The sequence below is a fragment of the Leucopleurus acutus genome (assembly GCF_964270905.1).
Source record: "Leucopleurus acutus genome assembly, chromosome: 19".
Lineage (NCBI taxonomy): Eukaryota > Metazoa > Chordata > Mammalia > Artiodactyla > Delphinidae > Leucopleurus > Leucopleurus acutus.
Window position 1 is genome coordinate 29,871,097 of NC_139161.1, and position 17,082 is coordinate 29,888,178.

Consider the following 17,082-nt stretch of genomic DNA (forward strand, 5'->3'; position numbering starts at 1 on the left):
TTTTCTACAGTACTTGTGTATTTTTTTACGTGTTATAATGGAATTATTAAGACAATTTCTTGGTATTTAAATGAGGAACACATACTCATATTATACGAATACAAATAATCTAGGAAAACACATTCTTTCAAAATGCTTATGTTCAGAAAAATCGCTGTCAAAACAGGACAAGGTCTGTTTAGGTATGATTTTATTGTGTACTCTACAAAGTAAATAATATAAAACTGAAAGCTGAAAGTAGTTGAGAAATAAAATTCTAAACTCTTATTAACTATGCTCAAATACCGTAACAGCAACAAATACAGTTGACCCTTGAACAATGCAGGGGTTAGGGGCACCAACCCTGTGCAGTCCAAAATCCAAATACTCTGCTTCAAAAACAAAGGAATTGATAAATGAGTCACCCAAGGGCAGGAAGCTGAAACAGTTTAGATAGAATCAGGACTCAAACCCTAGCTCTTTTAACTCCACATACTCTGATCTCTAATTGAACACAAAAAAACTCTTCCCCACATTTAAAAGATCTGTAAAATGAAAATACAGATACTACATTTATTGAGAAAAATCTGCCTATAAGTAGACCCATGCAATTCAAACCCTTGTTGTTCACTGGTCAACTGTATAAGAAAAAACAATTTTTTTTTTTTGGCCGCACCATGTGGCATGTGGGATCTTAGTTCCCTGACCAGGGATCAAACCCGCGCCCCCTGCAGTGGAAGCATGGGGTCTTAATCACTGGACCGCCAGGGAAGTCCCTAAGCAAAAACTTTTAAAGTGTCTTTTAAAAATTACTTTAAAACTGATATAATTTTTTCACAATAGCTAAAAGGTAGAAGCAACCCAAGTGTCTGACAGATGAATGAATGGATAAACAAAAGGTGGTATATACACACCATGGAATATTGCTCAGTCTTAAAAAGGAAAGGAATTCTGACATATGCTACAATGAACCTTAAAGACTTTACGCTAAGTCAAATAAAGCCAGTCACAAAAGGACCAATATTGTATGCTTCTGCTTATATGAGGTGCCTAGAGAAGTCAAATTCATAGAGACAGAAGGTAGAATGGTGGTTCCCAGGGGCTGGTAGGAGGGGAGGATGGGGAATTAGTATTTAATAAGCATGGAGTTTCAGTTTGGGAAGATGAAAAAGGTCTGGAGATGGATGGTGGTGATGACTGTAAAATAATATGAGTGCACTTCATGCCACAGAATCGTACACTTAAATGGTTAAAATGGTAAATTTTATGTTACCTATACTTTACCACAATTTTTTTTTTGGCCGCAGCACGCAGAATGCAGGATCTTAGTTCCCTGAGCAGGGATCGAACCTGTGCCCCCCTACAGTGGAAGTGCAGAGTCCTAACCACTGGACGCCAGGGAATTCCCTACTTTACCACAATTTTAAACAACTGATATAACTGTACAAAATAAGGATTCTAACTTAGAGAAAAATCATAGCCTCTCAGAGTTAAACGGATCATTTCTTTAAATGTCATATAATGTTGATTTGTTTTCAAAAATAATTCAAAAAGACATCTTGGTTTATGATGGTACTCTCTTAATTTTGAAATTGGCCCCTACTCAGGCATAATTCAAAAGAGAAGCAATCAGAGACCATCATCCATTAGCTTTTAGGTTTGTTCTTTCAGGATGAGAATAGAAGAATCCAAAATGTCATATCTTTGTAATAGCAACTGTCTGCATAAATAAAATAACTGTTAAGTAATATGTAATATAAGAATAATTGTGTTAGGGAGTGAAATCATCAACTTTTACAATGCTTTAGGGCTGATGGTCTATCTTTAACGCAAAATAAAACAGAAAAAAGAGGCATGGAGTATTTAAATCTATCTTATTAAAAAAATCACACTTTTGTTTTTGTTTTGTTTGTTTTGCGGTATGCGGGCCTCTCACTGTTGTGGCCTCTCCCGTTGCGGAGCACAGGCTCCGGACGCGCAGGCTCAGCGGCCATGGCTCACGGGCCCAGCCGCTCCGCGGCATGTGGGATCTTCCCGGACCGGGGCACGAACCCGTGTCCCCTGCATTGGCAGGCGGACTCTCAACCACTGCGCCACCAGGGAAGCCCAAAAAAAAAATCACACTTTTTGATTCAATGAAACAAAAATTAGCTAACCTTCTGAAAAAGTAGTATCTAAATCACCTCATATCACCATATGTCCAAAAATGTACCCAGTACATCCAACTTTTCTGAGAAAATTATTAAAAGCAAATAAGATTTTAAGAAGCATTTATATGTTTATTAATAATCCTAACATCAAATGGGCATTAAGTATTAAGGTTGAAAATCTTCCTCAAATTTCTAGGTAAAAATAAAATTTATATTTCACGTCTGCATCTCAAGAGATTTTTTGTGTGTGTGTGGTACGCGGGCCTCTCACTGCTGTGGCCTCTCCCGTTGTGGAGCATAGGCTCCGGATGTGCAGGCTCAGCGGCCATGGCCCACAGGCCCAGCCACTCCGCGGCATATGGGATCTTCCTGGACCGGGGCACGAACCCGTGTCCCCTGCATCGGCAGGCGGACTCTCAACCACTGCGTCACCAGGGAAGCCCTCAAGAGATCTTTTTAAACAACAAACTAAACCAAAGAATAACTTGGCTCATGGCCCCAGCTGAGATGAAGCTTAACATATGGCTGAACTACATAGTTTAGGTCAGGAAGAAACAAGACAGAAGCACAATTTGTGCTTTAAAACTGAGACACATATGAAACACTGCGCGGGGGTGTTGATGTATTACTCCACTCTACCACCAGATCTCCTTGGCAAACAGTGGTATAATTCTGAACAATCTTGGCCTCATCTTATCATGAATATGCAAACTGGAGGAAAACCCACACAACATACCGGACAGAGACAAAAGTATTTCTCTTAATAACTATTGGAATGTTATTCCATTATTAATCAAAGGGTAAAAATCAGGCGTTTCTAGTGAAGATGGGGACTGGGGCATGAGGCGGAACACTTAAATTCAATTCTCCATGTAAATTTGGCTAGTCAAGGTCTTTAGTTTTCTGCTCAAACTATAAGTGTTCATTTTTATAACTATTTTCCCCCAGCATGAGTTTCTATTTCCATCCTTTCAAGGTAAACTAAATTTTAAAACACATACAAGATTTCATACAACTTTAATAACTTAAAGATATCAGATTTCAAACAATGAAGAACAAAACTATGTTGATTTTATTAAATGAGGTCAACTTATTCTGATTCTATAAAGTATGTACATTACTTATCATATATCTACAGCCTAGGGAAAAAAGCAGTTTGGAGAAAAGGTTTTTACCTAAAAAGGAGGATAAGAGCTATACCTTCAGATTCGCTGGCAATCAATGCAATAATATAATAACATTCTAGAAACAGCAATTATAGGAGAAAAGGAATGGACTCTATTATAAAGTCAGCTAAAAAATGTGGATACTACCACCTATTTCATAGTTATTTGGAAAATAAAATGAAATTATATATATACATACACAGAGCACTTAGCATAATAAAGAACAGTTAATAAATATTAAAAAAATAGTAGCTATTATTTACTACTTTTTAATCTTTCTGTGCCTTGATCTTCTCACTGCTAGTGATAATTGGTACAGCGTTTTCTAAGAGTTATTGAAGGACTCACAGATATAGAGAATAAATTAGTGGTTACCAGTGGGGAGAAGGAGCGGGCAATACAGGAGTAGGGGATTAAGAGGTACAAACTACTATGTATAAAATAAGCTACAAGGATACACTATACAACACAGCAAATATAGCCAATATTTTATAATAACTATAAATGGAGCATAACCTTTAAAAATTGTGAATCACTATACTGTATACCTGTAACTTCCATAATAGTGTATATCAACTATATTTAATTTTTTTAAATAGTTGTTGAAGGGATTATATGAAATGTTGTATACAAGGTGCCCAGTTAAATACCTAGCACAAGCAAGCACTTATTAAAATGATAGTATGGAATACAGGTAAAAATTAATAGAACTGCACATTTCCCCTAAATCTATCTATTCAATGTCAGTGTTCTACGCCACTAATTTCTTGGGAAAGATTAGTAAGAAGCTGAAGTCATAAAATGGTTAACTCTTAAGAAAGTAAGCATGATTTTCTGATCTCATGGGTGCCTAACCAATGCTAACTTCTAGAATTTGACAAAGGCAGCAAACTTCTCCTTCTGACGAATGCATAAAAAGATGAAAGAAACATCTTTCTCTGCTCCTATTATTTTTCTCACTTCTTAGATGTATTCTATTAGTGAGTATGTAATACTAGAATAATAGTGGAAGACTACTACTGTATACTAGCTCAAGGGGAACTTCTAATAACACTTAAATAGTGGGATGTGCTTTCCAGAAACCTAAATCTGGGAAAATATAAGCGATATGTTCAAAAGACTCTCATCTGGAGAACTGCTGCCAATCTTTACAATAGGGTTTGTTGCTGAGAAAAGAATTGCTTTTGTGAATCCAGTACACAATGACTTATTTACAGAATTGGAGGGATGGGAGTTGAATGTAAAGCACTATGTATTATGGAGGAAAAAAGTTACCTGAGGTCTTTGGAAATGCCAGCTTTAAAAGAGACACAAACTACATTAACTAGTTATAAAAGATGTATACAAATATAATAGGGTCAGCTATGAGCTCAGGGTCAGTAAAACCTAACTTGGTCAGGCTTGATTTTTTTCACTTTGTACAAGAATGAAGAAATGCAGAAAAAGAAATAGATAGTATCTCTGACCAGACCCAATATATCTTTAAGCAATCCTTTTTTCCATTTTTGCCCACATGCTGTCTCAATTTCCCTATATTTTATTGGAGTATTTCCAAACCAAGTTCTCTAGGTTATACCAATTAACTTCAAAGCAGAGATGTTGGCATAAATCTGACGTTTCTAGAAGTATAGAATAAAAGACTCCACGGCTTTCAATTGCCTATTTAAAAAAAATGAAAGGTGGTTTGTTCACTTGCTCAGCAGCTTTAAAAACAAAGGTTTCATGCTGCCACAGTTTTATTTTAAAGAACAATACTTGTGAAAGGCAAGTAAGTAACTGGATAATAAAAGTAGGACAGGAAAATATAAAAGAAAACAAAAACAGACACAATTTCACACAGGAAATATATTAACAAACTAAGAAAAACCATCCTATTTTCCACATAACCTCAAAAGTTTTCCTTTTGTCCTGATTTTACTCTTCTTTCAATCCCTTCCAGGAACACAGAGTACCTACCTCCCTCTGCATGGTTAATAAATGGTACTTGATTTCAAAGAGCTTTAGAAGGTAGCATTCTTTGGCCACCTACTCATTTCAGGAGCACCCCATCATTTCAATATTCCGAAGAATTTCCTAGGTAGTTAAATGTGCAGTATAACAACATGTTTCTATGTTTGCTCTAGGTAATGAAGGCAACAAAAGCTTTAGTTCATGGGGCACTGTAGATCTCATCCACTGGACTAGCTCTAAGAAACTGATAAATGTTCAGTGTAATTAACCCAATACTCAGAATTTTTAACTTATTTCTATACTGACCTTTGCTTCTGGTCCCAGTGAAAGATTAGTCGTATTGTAGCAGCATGCCCCCAACTTTCCCCTGAGGGAAAAAGAACATGGTAACTGACTGAGTTATAAGTCTCTCAGAATGCCTCTGACCAAATACAGTTTTACTTTGCTTAATTTAACATAACAAAAGTATATCTGGTTTCAAAAAACCTGGTACATGGGTAACATCCTGAGATTAATAGATTTTCACCTATCTGTGGCAATACTGCAGATCATTATCACTATCCTCTATTTGCTTTTAGAAAACTTTGTAGTTTGAGTCAACATATTTGTCAATCTTCCTTATCAGCAGGCTTACTAACATATTTCAGACCACCAGAAGAAAAGCAAAAGCTCTGACAGAATATTCTTGAAGATTTTAGTTCAAATAAACCTTGAAGCACTGTGTTCTAACAAAGCCACGAGTAAGGTTAGAGTCATAAGCCTATTCATTACAGTTTGATTTGTATTTAAATGGATTCACCACTCCTCCTAAGACTGCGCTTTCTGAGGGAGTCATCTTATGAATATTTATATGCTAAGTACCTGACACAAGAGTTGCCAGAGAGTAGATGCTCAGTAATGTTAAACAACTGAAAGGATGAGTCAGTATCTAAAGGCACTGTGCTCCACACTAAGATTTATCAGTGAATAAGACAGTCTTCTCTACTTTCATGGAGCTTACAGTACTCAACAAGCATCAAATGAAAGAGGTAGAAAAAAATGTATTTAACTAAAAATGTTTATTTGATTAATTGCCTACCCAGTGCAGGAACCAGCAAGGCCTGATTTTTATCAATCTTTGTTGTCATCTGATTGGTTAAAATTACCTACAAAAACAAAATGTGAGAAAATTAGGTGAGTCTCCTCCCAAATTTATCAAGTAAATAGTCACGTGATTTTAGTATTCTGAATATAATCTAATTTAAAGAAAGATATATGTAGGTAATGAAAACTTTTCTCATATATTTTTTAGATATTACCCATAAAAATGAGTAAAATTATCTGAATACATGATTCTACAGAATATAAAACATTTTTTAACAGACTAGAACAAAGAAGTTCTTATTGTGATAATGGAAGAAAAAAAATATAGTAGATAATACATAAAGGTCTAAAGAGACCATGTGTAAAAACTTCGTAACTAGGAGCACAGGAAACATGGGAATCTGTGTTCTTTACCACTGTTGCCTCTCTAGAATATATTTACTCAAAGGAATATAAAATCCTTAATAAATAACTCAATATTTATACTTTTAGGGGAGAGACAGTATTACCATTTATGATTTTACAGAAAAAAAAAACTGAGGCAAAGAATTATGAGAAGAGATCTAAAATCATAAAGAGAGCACAGTATAATAGAAGAACTGGAAAAAGATAAAACCCAGTAACAGATCAACTGACCCAAAAATTATGACTATGCTAGTCTGCTGGTAATAGAGATATAGGTGTTGCCTTACTCATAGATGCCCTCAAGGCTAAAAATATTGCTAATTCTTTTGGATTAAATAGTGGGCTATAGAAAAGATTCCATGTTTAGAAAGATAGTAATTTTATTTTATTTACTTATTCTTTGGCCACACCGCATGGCATGCGGGATCTTAGTTCCTCAACCAGGGATCGAATTCGTGCCCCCTGCAGTGGAAGCACGGAGTCTTAACCACTGGACCTCCGGGGAAGTACCGAAAGATAGTAATTTTAGAGTAGAGATAAAGAAAGTGTTTAAGGCTACCTTAATATAGTAAAAGTCAGATTATCTGGCACCTTCTCATCTAAAATTCTCCAGAAATGGTTATTTTAAATATTGTTCCAATACAGATCTTCCCTCCAGAAATAAGACAGATACTACTTCAAGCTGAAACTGATAAAGAACTTCTAAGAAAAGCAATAAGAAAAGATACCTACTCTAAAAAAGTCATCTATTTCTTAAGAAAACTGAAAAGAAAAGGCTGTTTGGCTGTTCCCACCACAGTGGTCAACACCCTAAAGTTTCTGTTTATCTACAAAGGAGAAATCTGTGATCCATCTAGATCTCAGTCAAGCACAAACTGGATGACAGCACTTCCTCTTAGTTCCTCTCCCCTTAAGTGCCATAGTGGTTTTCCCATGTGTTACCTTATTCCAGGTATCTCAGAACAAGCTAAGCAGGAATTTAAATTGGTAATTCACTAAAATATATGTCTTACTGGCATCCACAACATGTTGAACAATACTCTTTACACACTGTCAAGTGTTTAATCTTTAGCAACTGGGATATTTACTTACACCAACACTTTTTGGTTAAAGGTGCACTATTCAATTCTGCAGCCATGAGCCACATATAGCTTTTTAAAACTAAATTAATTAAAATTAGAAATTCACTTCCTCTGCAGCATTAGCCACATTTCAAGTGCTCAACACCCATGGAACTACTATATCAGACTGAGCATTTTCATCTTTTTTTCTTTTTTTGGTTGCATTGGGTCTTTGTTGCTGTGTTCAGGCTTTCTCTAGTTGCAGCGAGCGGGGGCTACTCCTCATTGCGGTAGGTGGGCTTCTCATTGCGGTGGTTTCTCCTGTTGCAGAGCACAGGCTCTAGGCGCGCAGGCTTCAGTAGCTGCGGCACGTGGGCTCAGTAGTTGTGGCTTGTGGGCTCTAGAGCACAGGCTCAGTAGTTGTGGCACACAGGCTTAGTTGCTCCATGACATGTGGGATCTTCTCAGGCCAGGGATCAAACCCGTGTACCCTGCATTGGCAGGTGGATTCTAAACTACTGTGTCACCAGGGAAGTCCTGAGCATTTTCTTCTTTGTAGAAAGCTCTACCAGACAGCATTGGCTTAGAGAATATTACACATCTTACACATTATCCATTACACATCTTGAGGAAATTGTAAATAGACATACTGGCTTACTAGTTGTTCAAAATCCCAAAATAAGAATTTGCATTGTTAGCATATACTTATAATTAACAGTATTTCTGCAAAAATGTTGGGTTTACCATGACATAAATGAAAATTACTGTGTGATTACTCCAAGCTCCTAAAGAATGAGTCTTGGGAGTTCCCTAGTGGACTAGTGGATAGGATTATGGGCTTTCACTGCCATGGCTCGGGGTTCAATCCCTGGTCGGGGAATTGAGATCCCGCAAGCTGCGCAGCACGGCGAAAGAAATTAAAAAAGAATGGGTCTTGGGCTTCCCTGGTGGTGCAGTGGTTAAGAATCCACCTACCATTGCAGAGGACATGGGTTCGAGCCCTGGTCCGGGAAGATCCCACTTGCCGCGAGGCAACTGAGCCTGTGTGCCACAACTACTGAGCCTGCGCTCTAGAGCCCGCAAGCCACAACTAGAGAAAATCCGCATGCAGCAACGAAGACCCAACACAGCCAAAAATAAATAAATAAAAAATTAAAAAAAAAAAAAAAAAATGGGTCTTAAAATAGTGAAGTGGGGACTTCCCTGGTGGCGCAGTGGTTAAGAATCTGCATGCCAATGCAGGGAACAAGGGTCCGAGCCCTGGTCTGGGAAGATCCCACATACCACGGAGCAACTAGGCCCGAGCGCCACAACTACTGAGCCTGCACGCCTAGAGCTGGTGCTCCACAACGGGAGAAGCCACCGCAATGAGAAGTCCATGCACAGCAACGCAACTAGAGAAAGTCCGCGCGCAGCAAGGAAGACCCAACGCAGCCAAAAATAAATAAATTAATTAATTAAAAAAAAATAGTGAAGTAATAATCACTTTAAAATTATAAACTTCACTGCTTTAAAAATACTTCTGTGGGCTTCCCTGGTGGTGCAGTGGTTGAGAGTCTGCCTGCCAATGCAGGGGACACGGGTTCATGCCCCGGTCTGGGAAGATCCCACATGCCGCGGAGCGGCTGGGCCCACGGGCCATGGCCACTGAGCCTGCGCATCCGGAGCCTGTGCTCTGCAACGGGAGAGGCCACGACAGTGAGAGGCCCTCATACAGTGCAAAAAAAAAAAAAAAAAGAAGCCAGACATAAAAGACCACATATTGTATGATTCTATTTATATAAAATATCCAAAAAGACAAATCCATAGAGACAGAAAGCAGACTAGTTGTTGTTAGTGGCTGAAGGGAGGGTGCAATGGGGAATGATGGTTAATGGGTAAGGGAATTCTTTTTGGGGGTGACGGAAATGTTCTAAAATTAGATAGCTGTGATGGTTGCACAACTCTGCAAATATACTAAAAAGCACTGAACTATGATTTAAAAGGGTTAATTTTATGCTATGTTAATTATATCTAATAGAGCTGTTAAATTTTTTTCTGATAATAATCAAATAAATGCATCTCTAGAAGGACTCTCTCCATATCAGTCTGCAAAGACTTAAAAGACTCAAAGTTGGTAAAGAAGTGGGAAAACAAGAATTCTCATGCATGTTATACACATGAAATTAACATAATATTGTAAATCAAAATATCTCAAAAAAAAGTCTATCTTCTATTTTAGAAAAAAAGTATAATTGGAATCTAATCAAGAGGAAACATCACAGAAACCCAAAATTGTAACTTTTTTTTTTTTGCCAAGCCATGTGGCATGTGGGATCTTAGTTCCCCAACCAGGGATTGAACCTGTGCCCCTGCATTGGGAGCATGGAGTCTTAACCACTGGACGGCCAGGGAAGTCCCCACAGAAACCCAAAATTAAGAGATAATCTCTAAAATCACTGGCTTCTATTCTTCAATACAGCAATGTCACAAAAACAAAGAAAGGCAACTAAAGAGATACAACATCTAAAGGCAATATGCGATTCCAGTTGGCAAAAAGAACGGGAAAAATTTGCTGTGAAGGACATCATTGGGATAATTGACAGAACAGGAATATGGATTATATACTAAAGTGCTGTATCAATATTAAATTTCCTACATTTGATAACTATACTGTGGACACATGTGAGAATATTTCTTGTTCTTAGGAAATACACACTGAATATTGTCAGATAAAAGGATATGATATATGCAACTCTTTTCAAAGTGTTCAGAAAAATATATACATAAACTCTGTGTGTGTGTTTGTGTATGTATAGAAAGAGAGTGGGGAGAGAGAATAAGAATGAAAACGCAAACCTTGGGAAAGGTTATATGGGAGTTCTTTATACTATTCAAATCAACAAAATAAATAAAATTCTATCTTTTTCCCACTGAACTAAAAAAAAAAAGAAAAGATTCCCATTCATTGTTGTAGAGAATATACTTTGGGATACGCTTTCTGAGGGCAATTTGATAATATATTACAAAAAGTTTAAAAATAGGGATATCTCACTGGCTTAACACTTTCAGAAATGACTGGACACACGGACAAAGAAGCATATATAAGGTTGTTGACTCCAGTGTTTTACATGGTGTTTTACACGGTGAAACACTGGAGCTAACTTTAAAGACGATCAATAAAGAGAGAGGTGGTTAAAAAACTATGCCACAACCATACAGTAGAATACTATACAGATGTTAAGGTAAGGTACATTTATAAAGTAGTATGTATGGGAAGAGGTTCATAGTATATTAAGTACAAAACAACTGTTTGCTTGATTGATTTTAATATGATTTCACTTAAAAAATATGTATATGTTTACACAGAATAAGTTTGGAAAAATATATACAACAAACTCAACAATAATCAACTCTGGGTAATAGATAATATAATTGCTTACTTTCTACACTTTCGATTGCTTAAAACTTTTTTTACAGCAAGCAAATATAACTTAAAATTGTAAAATGTACTTATTAGCAAAGGTCATACATGCTTCTATAGATGCTAATTGGGAAATTAAAAATCAAGTAAGGAAGAATTTATAAACTAAGAGGAGAAAGTATACACTCAACCCACAAAGTCCTACCTCTAGAAGTAGCTACTGTAAATGTTTTGGTCCTTTCAGATCTTTTTCTTCATATGTATAAATATAAATGCACATATATAACTTCTGTTTTCTTCAAAAATTGGGATCACAGGGCTTCCCTGGTGGCGCAGTGGTTGAGAGTCTGCCTGCTGATGCAGGGGACACGGGTTTGTGCCCCGGTCCGGGAAGATCCCACATGCCGCAGAGTGGCTAGACCCGTGAGCCCTGGCCACTGAGTCTGCGCGTCAGGAGCCTCTGCTCCACAACGGGAGAGGCCACAACAGTGAGAGGCCCGTGTACCGCAAAAAAAAAAAAAATTGGGATCACACTAAATATATTATTATGTAAGTTGAATTTTTTCACTTACTCATATATCTGGATATATCTTCTTCCATGTTAGTGCATGTATATTTACATTACTCTTCTTAAACACTGCATAGTATTCCATGTTGTTATTTAGATTACTTTTTTTTTTTTTTTGGCTGAGCCGTGCAGCACAGCTTGCAGGATATCAGTTCCCCAATCAGGCCATGGCAGTGAAAGCCTGGAATCCTAACCACTAGACCACCAGGGAACTCCCTAGATTACTTTTTTAATCAGAAAAGATGAAGCTATTTCTGTTAAAAAACAAAAACCTAAGGAACTATGCAACCCATTAGCCTTGAGTGCCCCCTACTGGGGACTCTTCACTGATATTAACAGAATGCTAAATTACAAATTAATGCCAAGAAATAATTCAAAGACAGGACACTATGTTTTCAGCATATGGCAAAAAAAATCTAAAAACTCAAAAGAAAAAATGTATGTTTTGAAATTATTTTATTGAGGAGTTATTTACATATGATGTATTACAGCCTTGTGCAAAGGACTCTATCTAATTGGCAGTGAAGACAAGAAAATCAAGGTAAGCAGTTTGATCTTCTCCCATCTCCCTCCCAGACAAGTGTGTATATTTTGTCAGTGGTAGGATGAGGTTGCAAAGAGAGAAGTGAAAACAGGCAATAAAAAAAAGTTTTTACCTCACTCCTTTTTTTTGTTTGTTTTCGTTTTGGTTTTTTTTGGCCACAAACACACAGCACGCAGGACCTCAGTTCCCCGACCAGGGATCGAATTCACACCCACTGCAGTGGAAGTGCAGAGTCCCAACCACTGGACCACCAGGGAATCCCCTACCTCACTCCTTTTATCTCTTTACTTCTGAACTTATCTTTATGTCTCTCCTCACACTACAAATCTAGAAGCGTTAGCTCCACCTCTAAACATCTAGGTTGTTTACACTATGTAATTTTTCTATCCGAGTCTGTGATTATACACTATGTAATAATCAAAGCCTTAAGAGTAAAAGAAAAATGGGGATGTTGGAAGAGCTTACCTGAAAAACGTTACGTATGTTACAAAGAAAACAATGCAATTATCAAAGATGGCATTTCTTTATCAAAGTCCATTTTTATAATATGGCATCTTGATTATGCTTTTCATTTGCCAGGAAAACTGATATACAACACTTATGACTGGATTTAATATTTTTTATAGAAACCAAACCAAAACAAAACTACATTCAGAACTGTATATCTGTATTATTTGCTTTTAGTCAAGCAAATTCTATTTTTGCTATTTCTAGACTGTAACATTTTATTTTTTTACTTTTATTTATTTATTTATGTTTGGTCATGCTGTGTGGTATGCGGGATCTTAGTTCCCCGACCAGGGATCAAATCTGTGCCCCTTACAGTGGAAGCATGAAATCCTAACCACTAGACTGCCAGGGAATTCCCTAGACTTTAACATTTTATATAATCTTGACTTTATAATAAAACTCCCTTTAGTAGTAATACTTACAGCTAATCTGTGGTTATTTGCAAGGCTGATCATTTGCTGCGCTAGGCCATTTAGTAACCGAGTACGAAGGGATAGGTCATCTAGGTCATGACGAAAAGGAAAAGCAATACCATCCACTATCACTAATCGAACCTAAATAAAGAAGAGATAACGATATTAGGTTTGGTATTTAAAATAAAATAATAAATGGCAACCAAAAAGCAGAGTCCATCACAGGAAAACACAAAACAAAAAACCTTAAAATCCAGGGTTCTATTTCCAACTCTCCAAAGGCTTCATTTTGGTCAGGTATAAATCTGTTCAATGCTTTCTGCACTAGTCACCAAAAGTTAAAATGTACTCTGGTTTGATAATTTATCATCTTAAAAAAGTAATTCAACAAAAGAAAAAGGGGCAATTACAATTTTCTTGCAATTTGCCACTACACCCAGTCTTTACAGAGGTGTATTGATGAAAAGCACTTGAAATCTTAGCAAAACCAATTTCTCAACTAAATGTCAATTTTACCTTCAGGGTTCTTTTTATGTTGAAAAAAAAGAACAAACGCTCAAATATTAAATTATAAAACCTTTTTCAAAAGCTTAATTTTTTTTTTTTTTTTTGTGGTACATGGGCCTCTCACCGTTGTGGCCTCTCCTGTTGCGGAGCAACAGGCTCCGGACGCACAGGCTCAGCAGCCATGGCTCACGGGCGCAGCTGCTCCGCGGCATGTGGGATCTTCCCGGACTGGGGCACGAACCCGTGTCCCCTGCATCAGCGGGCGAACTCTCAACCACTGCGCCACCAGGGAAGCCCTTCCATTTTTTTTTTTTTTTCCAAAAGCTTAATTTTTGATATACTTTTTCTTCTTAATTTAAAACATACTATAGGGCAACTAACCATTACAGAATCTGTCATAAGACAGAGTTCAGGAAGAGGCAGGTTTGTCTTGAATTCTAATCAAGAAAGTTCACTTACAGATGATAAACATTTTCATGACAGTTTCATTTCTAATCTGATCTAAATAATGGCTCCTATGGTGAAATTAGTATAATATATAACCTAAGATCCAAGAACAAATAGAATCTGGAAACTAATCTAAATGTAAACGAACAAAATACTATAAGATTATATATATTTTTCTACCTAATAAGGACTAAGCTAAAGAACAAGCTTTTGTGAAGCACTGTTTTAGTAAGACATTTTTATATCTTTTATTCATTCCTTCATTCAACAAATATTTATTGACACCTACTATACGCTAGTCACTGTTCCAGGCATTGGGGAACAAGAAATAAGATCCCTGTTCTCTTGGAGCTTATGTTCTAGTGAAGTAAGGGACAATTAATGTGCAAACAAATATATGAATAAGATAATTTCTTTTTTTTTTATTCAATGAATTACAAGTTTATTATAAAAGGATATAACTCAGTGCCATAGGATCCAGCTATCCCACTCCTGGACATATATCTGGAGAAAACTATAATTCAAAAGATACATGCACCCCAATGTTCATAGCAGCACTATTCACGGTAGCCAAGACATGGAAGCAACCTAAATGTCCATCAACAGATGAAGGGATAAAGAAACTGTGGTATATATACACAATGGAATACTACTCAGCCATAAAGATGAATGAAATAGTGCCATGTGCAGCAACATGGATGGACCTAGAGATTATCATACTAAGTGAAGTAAGTCAGACAGAGAAAGACAAATACATATGATATCACTTACCTGTGGAATCTAAAATATGACACAAGTGAACTTATTTACAAAACAGAAACAGACTCACAGACATAGAAAACAAACTTGTAGTTACTAAAGAGGAAAGGGGATGGGGGAGGGATAAATGAGCAGTTTGGGATTAGCAGGTACAAACTACTATATATAAAATAGATAAACAACAAGGTCCTATTGTACAGAACAGGGAACTATATTCAATAGCCTGTGATAAAGTACAATGGAAAAAAAATATGAAAAAGAATATGCGTATATATGTATAACCAAATCACTTTGCTGTATACCAGAAACTAACACAACATTGTAAATCAACTACACTTCAATTAAAAAAAAAAAAAAAGAAGGATATAACTCAGGAACAGCCAGATGGAAGAGATGCATAGAGAAGGTATGGGGAAGGGACACGGAGCTTCCATGTTCTCTCCGAGAGCCATTCTCCTAGCACCCCAACGGGTTCACCAACTCAGAAGCTCTGAATAAGGTAATTTCTGATGATGATAGGAGCAAAAAAGAAACTAAAACTGGGTGAAATGACAAAGAATAAGTAGGTGAAGGGGTAGAGGGAAGCTACCTTAGACTAGATGTAAGGAAGGCATCCGTAAGGACTCAATAGAACTGAGTCCTGGATAAGAACCTCTAGGAGGGAAAGACAACCCACATACAAGGATGAAGAAGGGCAAAGGCCGTAAGACACAAACAAGTTTGGCATGTTTAAAGAGTCAGAAAAAAAGTAGTGAGGGGGAACAGCAGGAAATTACATCAGAAAGAATCAGTGGTGTGCTGAGGCCAAATCCTACAAGCTCCTGAGCCAAGTGCTAAATTTTTAGAAATTTTACAAATCCATCATTAAATACAGTCATTAGCAAAATTAAGCTATATACATTAAAATATGGATAATAAATACTGAAAACTCATTCCTACTACATTTTACTATTATCTATGCTTTTAAGGTTATTTACATCTATTTTACCTTTATAGTGCAAACATTGTGTTTTTTGGGGGTTTTTTTTGCGGTATGCGGGCCTCTCACTGTTGTGGCCTCTCCCGTTGTGGAGCACAGGCTCCGGACGCGCAGGTCCAGCGGCCATGGCTCACAGGCCCAGCCGCTCCGCGGCATGTGGGATCCTGCCGGACCGGGGCATGAACCCGTGTCCCCTGCATCGGCAGGCGGACTCTCAACCACTGCGCCAACAGGGAAGCCCGATATTAGTATTTACTACATGGAAATCAGCAAGCAAATCAGTTACAGATCAGGACTTGATTTGTTTTGCTGGTTGTCTAGACTTTTAATAAAGTGATGGGAAAAAAATGTCATAATCAGATTGACCTTAAAAATGTGTTGTGTCTGTAGAGAACAGACTTGTGGTTGCCAAGGGGGAGGGGGGTGAAGGAGGGAAGCATCACTTTGCTGTACCGCAGAAATTAACAAGACACTATAAATCACCAATACTTTAATAAATTTTTTTAGAAGTGTTCTGTCTGTATCCATCGCATTGTGAACTACACAAAAAAATGAGGAAATATGCTTCTACTTTTGGAAAATGAATCCAATAACTAGGAATGATCATTAACTCAAATCAAAAGAAGAAGAATACTCCACGGGAAAACACTATATAATTGCAAGTTTTGGTCCTAGGGTATTTGCAACGAGTCCCAAATACCTAGGGCATCCAAGGACCTCTCTGCTCAAACCAGAGGAGCTATACAGCCTAACCTATAATGCAAGAATAGAAATAGGCTGTTTTCCTCTCTACAGTACAAATTTTACTGAAAGTGGCTGAAATACAAAGATCTGGACGTTCTGTTAAGTGGTAACTGTCACACTCATGGCTTTTCTCCAAGTTTAGGGAGCAAGCTCCTGAATATTCTCTGGTGAGTTTCCTTGGTCTCTCAAAAGGCAGATTATACCGAATGACAGAAAGTCGATGAAGTACAGAGTTTGAGTGGGTAGAATAAAACAAGCATTGTCAAACAAACAAACAAACAAAAACCAAAAAACAAGCACTGTCATTCAACTCATAAAAGCTGAACTTAAAAAGTCACCAACATGGGACTTCCCTTGCAGTCCAGTAGTTAAGACTTCACCTTTCAATGCAGGGGGTGCAGGTTTGATCCCTGG

The 17,082-nt window shown here is 37.3% G+C and overlaps 1 protein-coding gene across 1 annotated transcript in view; it reads right to left on the reverse strand.

Annotated features, from left to right (window-relative positions):
- RAD51C (RAD51 paralog C) overlaps window positions 1–17,082 on the reverse strand; it is a gene marked incomplete at its 5' end in the record, with an annotated part of 31,863 nt that overhangs the window by 3,828 nt on the left and 10,953 nt on the right. Inside the window, 3 exons of the mRNA XM_082860293.1 lie at window positions 5,552–5,612; window positions 6,324–6,390; window positions 13,242–13,373. Coding sequence (XP_082716419.1) covers window positions 5,552–5,612; window positions 6,324–6,390; window positions 13,242–13,373 — 260 coding nt within the window. The remainder of the gene's footprint in view (window positions 1–5,551; window positions 5,613–6,323; window positions 6,391–13,241; window positions 13,374–17,082) is intronic.